Here is a 7,684-nt window from a genome sequence, read left to right on the forward strand (position 1 = left end):
GAGAGGGTCTGGGACGCTGCTCACCACCATCTCCAACGGGCAGTGCGCAGGCAGAAGACAACCGTGGACCTTCGAAGAGCTGAAACACCTACCTATCAACCAGGTCAGAAGGTATGGCTGTCAACTCGGGACATCAGACTGCGCCTGCCCTGTAAAAAGCTCCGTCCCAGATTTGTTGGCCCTTTCACCATCCTTTAACAAGTCAACCCGGTCACCTACAAACTCCCAACTCCCCTCACAGTACAGAATTCATCCCACATTCCACGTATCGCTGCTAAAACCTCACCATGAACCTGTATCTCTCCCCACAGAGCCTGGCCAGACGGAGGAACCCCCTCTTCCCTTGATCCTGGATGAAGGATCCGTCTACAAGGTGAAGGAAATTCTGCGGTCCCGGCACCATGGTGGTCCGCTGGAATACCTCGTGGACTGGGAAGGATATGGACCCAAGGAACGCTCATGGGTACCTAAGGACCGATATACTGGACCCCGCCTTTAATGTCTGAGTTCCATGCTGCCCATCCTGATCAGCCGGCACCTCCCAGCCTGCATAAAAGCACACACCTCAGGCACCCTCACTGTCCGGTCTCGTTTACACGTAGAGGACTCAATGACTTTGCTACTACTTCCATTTGAATACTTCCTGCATTACTTACCTCCTGTGTTCCTCCTAGTGTCTCCTCATCTCCAAGTGTCTCCTGTTCCTCCTAGTTCCCGGATCGCTGAGGTGTGTGCTCCTCCTGCCTGCATTCCAGCTCCTGTAAAGCCAAAGACCCGGATTACCCCGCTCATCATATCCTTTGAACTATTCCCTCACCATCACATCCTCTGAACCCTACTCCAGTACTCTCTGTGACCCAATAAACCTATTTTATATATACTAACCTGTTGCGTCAGACCTCTTCCGTTACAAACATATGGTGGCTTTAAGTCCTCCTGGAAAGTTTGTATTTATGAGTTGGGCAGCCATAATTACTGTCAACCTACCTTCTATAAAGTGTGTTCTTGCATTTTTCAAAATGTTTATCAAATTTTTTTGTTTTTAATCCTTGCCAATTTAAACATTCAAGCGATTTGAAAGCATTCAAGCAGAAGAAGAGCTTCAGAACTGCATTCAGTGCTCGTGCGCGTCTCTGACAATGCAGTGGTCTTTCACGGCTTCTTGCGCTTTAATGGACACATGCCCAACTGAAACATTCAAGTGATTTTAGGAGCCTTGCGCGGCTGTTTGCTGGATTTCTGAGCATTACTGTAGCGTGTATTACTGTAGCGTGAGTTTATCAACTGATCGGTGCGCGACCAAACACCGTGTAACACCGACCACAGCAACAGTGTTTATGGAACTCTATTCTTGAACCCGCCCGCTCCTGCGAGATGTGCACTGACCCACAGTCACATAACTTTGTTCTATTTATTTATTTATGCTATTAACTGTAATTTGTTCATTTGTTCTTATTTACTGACTGCTCACTCTTCTTTAATAATGTTCACTTTATATTTGTTAGGCTAGAAGTTTTTTCTGTGTTACTAAAATTGAGATTGTAAAATTTAAGTGGTATCTAAAACGTTGGTGTCATTTAAGCTTATTTATTGGAATACAAGATGACACAGGTCAATAACAACAACTATTTAATGTTTTGTGGCAGGGGCAGTGAAAATATTTGCAGGGCACACTAACCACGCTATCTATACTACACAGAAGAGAATAGTTCACGAGTCGTCTGTCTTGTTTAGACCTCTTCTTTCCTACAATACATCTGTGTTCTGTTCTGTATAAGATATAAAGGCCCGTTCACACCAAAAACACTAACAATAATGTTGTAACTCCAGTGAGGTTCACACCTTGGAAGTCGTGGCCTAATGGTTAGAGAGGTTGCGGGTTCGAGTCTTGTACCGGCAGGGATTGTAGGTGGGGGGAGTGAATGTACAGCGCTCTCTTCCACCTTCAATACCACGACTGAGGTGCCCTTGAGCAAGGCACCGAACCCCCAACTGCTCCCCGGGTGCTGCAGCATAAATGGCTGCCCACTGCTCCGGGTGTGTGTTCACGGTGTGTGTGTGTTCACTGCTGTGTGTGCGCACGTAGGATGGGTTAAATGCAGAGCACTAATTCTGAGTGTGGGTCACCATACTTGGCCACATGTCACTTCACACCTCAGCTATACCAGTAATGGCACAGAGGAGCGATTATTCCAGCTGATGAACAATAAATAACACCGACAGCCAATCAGAATCCATCCTGCTTTCAAGAGCTCCAGAATTTAAAGAGAAAGACGAAAAAACTGCAGCGCGCTTACAATAAACAGAACATTATCATGTGTCTGTGCGGATGCTTATATAGTTATTACTTAAAGCTGCAGTCTGTAAGTTTTGCCTCTTTGTCGCCATCTCTGTTTGAAACCTGCACTTGCCTGGAGTGAACAAGCCTCAAGTGTTTTGCAGATGCTCTTGAATCATTCTTTAAAATGATACTGTACTTCAACAAGACTGGCGCTTTTCCACTGCACGGTACGGCTCGGTACGGTTCACTTTTGGGGGGTTTTCCACTGGGTACAGTACCTGGTACCTGGTACTTTTTTTAGTACCACCTCGGTTGGGGTTCCAAGTGAACCGTACCGTTACCAAAACGTGACGTGTAAACTCTGCTGATCACGGATTGGCCGGAGAGAATCATCACTACTTGTGTCACTGAACTTGCGACACAAACACAACAGCTAGATTTAAATCAGCACAGCCAGCGAAGGATCGAACGCAACGTTTTGAACGAGCGCACCTTTTTTTAACAACCAAAAAGTGGCTGTTCCCCCTGTTGAGGAAGTACAGACGTTCCTCTCGTTGATAACAGAGGAGTGGATCCAGCAAGAGCTTGATGGGGCGACGCGGAATGAAAAAGTTTTTTTCTTTTTCTTTTTAGGAATCGCGGCAGTAGAGGCGGCGCAACTATAACGACATGTGAATAATCCCGCCCACTCTAAATCGATACTGAACTGCAGTGGAAACACAAACCGTACCGTGCCGAGTCGTACCACACAGTGGAAAATCGCCAGACTTCAGCTGTGATTCTCACACACACACACACACACACACACACACACACACACAGGGACGCACTCTCACACACACACACACAGGCACGCACTCTCACACACACACACAGGCACGCACTCTCACACACACACACACACTCTCTCTCTCGCACACACACACACACACTCTCTCTCTCGCACACACACACACACACTCTCTCTCTCGCACACACACACACACACTCTCTCTCTCGCACACACACACACACACTCTCTCTCTCGCACACACACACACACACTCTCTCTCTCGCACACACACACACACACTCTCTCTCTCGCACACACACACACACACTCTCTCTCTCGCACACACACACACACACTCTCTCTCTCGCACACACACACACACACTCTCTCTCTCGCACACACACACACACACTCTCTCTCTCGCACACACACACACACACTCTCTCTCTCGCACACACACACACACACTCTCTCTCTCGCACACACACACACACACTCTCTCTCTCGCACACACACACACACACTCTCTCTCTCGCACACACACACACACACTCTCTCTCTCGCACACACACACACACACTCTCTCTCTCGCACACACACACACACACTCTCTCTCTCGCACACACACACACACACTCTCTCTCTCGCACACACACACACACACTCTCTCTCTCGCACACACACACACACACTCTCTCTCTCGCACACACACACACACACTCTCTCTCTCGCACACACACACACACACTCTCTCTCTCGCACACACACACACACACTCTCTCTCTCGCACACACACACACACACTCTCTCTCTCGCACACACACACACACACTCTCTCTCTCGCACACACACACACACACTCTCTCTCTCGCACACACACACACACACTCTCTCTCTCGCACACACACACACACACTCTCTCTCTCGCACACACACACACACACTCTCTCTCTCGCACACACACACACACACTCTCTCTCTCGCACACACACACACACACTCTCTCTCTCGCACACACACACACACACTCTCTCTCTCGCACACACACACACACACTCTCTCTCTCGCACACACACACACACACTCTCTCTCTCGCACACACACACACACACTCTCTCTCTCGCACACACACACACACACTCTCTCTCTCGCACACACACACACACACTCTCTCTCTCGCACACACACACACACACTCTCTCTCTCGCACACACACACACACACTCTCTCTCTCGCACACACACACACACACTCTCTCTCTCGCACACACACACACACACTCTCTCTCTCGCACACACACACACACACTCTCTCTCTCGCACACACACACACACACTCTCTCTCTCGCACACACACACACACACTCTCTCTCTCGCACACACACACACACACTCTCTCTCTCGCACACACACACACACACTCTCTCTCTCGCACACACACACACACACTCTCTCTCTCGCACACACACACACACACTCTCTCTCTCGCACACACACACACACACTCTCTCTCTCGCACACACACACACACACTCTCTCTCTCGCACACACACACACACACTCTCTCTCTCGCACACACACACACACACTCTCTCTCTCGCACACACACACACACACTCTCTCTCTCGCACACACACACACACACTCTCTCTCTCGCACACACACACACACACTCTCTCTCTCGCACACACACACACACACTCTCTCTCTCGCACACACACACACACACTCTCTCTCTCGCACACACACACACACACTCTCTCTCTCGCACACACACACACACACTCTCTCTCTCGCACACACACACACACACTCTCTCTCTCGCACACACACACACACACTCTCTCTCTCGCACACACACACACACACTCTCTCTCTCGCACACACACACACACACTCTCTCTCTCGCACACACACACACACACTCTCTCTCTCGCACACACACACACACACTCTCTCTCTCGCACACACACACACACACTCTCTCTCTCGCACACACACACACACACTCTCTCTCTCGCACACACACACACACACTCTCTCTCTCGCACACACACACACACACTCTCTCTCTCGCACACACACACACACACTCTCTCTCTCGCACACACACACACACACTCTCTCTCTCGCACACACACACACACACTCTCTCTCTCGCACACACACACACACACTCTCTCTCTCGCACACACACACACACACTCTCTCTCTCGCACACACACACACACACTCTCTCTCTCGCACACACACACACACACTCTCTCTCTCGCACACACACACACACACTCTCTCTCTCGCACACACACACACACACTCTCTCTCTCGCACACACACACACACACTCTCTCTCTCGCACACACACACACACACTCTCTCTCTCGCACACACACACACACACACTCTCTCTCTCTCTCTCTCACACATACGCACACACTCTCGCTCTCACACACACACACACACACACACTCACGAGTCCCAGTGTGAGCGCTCGATCTGCCGTCTGATTCTCAAACACTGTCAGCTCATAAATCTCCTGAATATCTGTGGAAGAAACACACACTTTATATTAAATTACCAAAAACACACTGCCAGCCAAAAGACTAGAATAATTCAGATGATTTAATGTTTCTGAAATAAGTTTCTTATGCTCACCCATTTATTTGCTCAAAATACAGTAAAAATTGTGAAATATTATTACAGTTTAAAGCAGCCGTAAATATCTGTTAAGCTGTAATGTATTTCTGTGATGTGCAGCTGTATTTTCAGCATCATTCCTCCAGTCTTCAGTGTCACATGATCTTCAGAAATCAGTATAATATGCTGATCTGCTGCTCGAGAAACATTTCTGATTATTATTAATGTTGAAGACAGTGCTGCACAATATTCAATCTGTGACACATTATCACTCACTGGGGTCAGTAAGAAATTAATACTTTTATTCAACAAGGCTGCATTAAATTGATCAAAAGTGACAGTAAAGACACTTATAAAGTTACTAAATATTTCTATTTCAAATAAATGCTGTTCTTTTAAATTAAAAGCGTCTTGTCTGTCAGCAGGGAATCCTGATGCTGACTGACAGCTCCATTCATCCTCAGCGACCAATCACATGCTGCTTACCTGCCAAGCCCCGCCTCCAGTGACCTCTCTAATCTGAAGATGTCACGCGTGCAAATCTCCCAATGACAGATTACACACTAAATATAGAGAGGTCACACTGCCACTCACTGCTGATTAGCTCTGTGTGTGTTTGTGTGTGTGTTTATGTGTATGTGTGTGTTTATATGTGTGTGTGTGTGTATGTGTATTACTCACCCAGCAGAGCCTGAAACAGGTCACTCTGAAAGATGGTCAAGAGTCTCTCAGCGCAACTCCTGAAACCTTCATCACCTGCTGATTGACAGGCTTCCATCGCCTGCAGCGCTCGCTCTGTATCTGACACACACACACACAGCATTAAACACACACACACACTCTCTCTCTCACACACACACTGAAGACCTGAAGGAGAAACCAAAGCAGAATCAAACGTGTGACCGTTTCATGAATCCAGATCAGTGTATATACACTATATTGCCAAAAGTATTGGCACCCCTTCTAATGAACAGGTTTGACTACTTTAGTCATTTCCATGAGTATAAATCTTAATATTTAAGCATTTAATGATATTCTAGGGAATTGTGTGCTTTTGAACAGTTTGGACAGGACACGTTTCAATTCTAACATGACAATGCTTCTGTGTATAAGGCAAGGCTAAAAAGAAATGATTGATTGAGTCGGTGTGGAAGAACTGGACTGGTCTGCAGAAAGCAGTCAGTTATAAATATGTAATTATAACTGAAATCACTGATTCCCAAACATATTATTTTACAACAGTGTGACGGTTTTTGCGGTTTATTGCTCTGCAGCTGCTTTGAAACGGTCTGTATGGTGTGAAGCGCTTCAGAAATAAACTGGACTCGAGTGTGTTTTCTGTGGTCTCTGATTCTGGATGGCGTCTCGGAGTGTGTGTGAGCATGCGTGTGAGCATGCTGGAGGTGTGAGTGAGTGTGTGTGTGTGTGTGTACAGGTTTATATATCCTGGTGGGGACTTAAACCTGACTACACACAGACTCATGGGGACTCGTGTCACGGTGGGGACCTAAATTGTGGTCCCCACAGGTACAAAAGCTTATAAATCACACAGAATTAAGTTTTTTGAAAATCTAAAAATGCACAAAGTTTCCTGTGAGGGGTAGGTTTAGGGGTAGGGTTGGTGTAGGGCAATAGAATATACGGTCTGTACAGTATAAAAACCATTACGCCTATGGAGAGTCCCCACAAGGATAGCTGACCAGACTGTGTGTGTGTGTGTGCATATGGTGGTGAGTGTATGTGAGTGAGTGAGTATATGTGTGTTTGAGTGTGTGTGTGTGTGTGTGTGTGAGTGAGTGGGTGTATGTGAGTGTGAGTATGAGTACGTGAGTGAGTATATATATATATATATATATATATGTGTGTGTGTGGTGGTGAGTGTGTGTTTGAGTGTGAGTATGTGAGTGTGAGTACGAGTACGAGTACGTATATATATATATATATATATATATATATGTGTGTGTGTGTGTGTGTGTGTGTGTGTGTGTGTGTGAG

The 7,684-nt window shown here is 47.0% G+C and overlaps 1 protein-coding gene across 1 annotated transcript in view; it reads right to left on the minus strand.

Moving 5' to 3' along the window:
- The window catches only part of dlg4b (discs, large homolog 4b (Drosophila)), a 72,618-nt gene that overhangs the window by 61,016 nt on the left and 3,918 nt on the right, over nucleotides 1–7,684 (minus strand). Inside the window, exons 2-3 of the mRNA XM_016259647.1 lie at nucleotides 6,371–6,490; nucleotides 5,526–5,596 (exon numbers count right to left, since the gene is read on the minus strand). Coding sequence (XP_016115133.1) covers nucleotides 5,526–5,596; nucleotides 6,371–6,490 — 191 coding nt within the window. The remainder of the gene's footprint in view (nucleotides 1–5,525; nucleotides 5,597–6,370; nucleotides 6,491–7,684) is intronic.

The sequence above is a fragment of the Sinocyclocheilus grahami genome, unplaced genomic scaffold, assembly GCF_001515645.1.
Source record: "Sinocyclocheilus grahami isolate Dianchi unplaced genomic scaffold, SAMN03320097.WGS_v1.1 scaffold1890.1, whole genome shotgun sequence".
Classification (NCBI taxonomy): domain Eukaryota; kingdom Metazoa; phylum Chordata; class Actinopteri; order Cypriniformes; family Cyprinidae; genus Sinocyclocheilus; species Sinocyclocheilus grahami.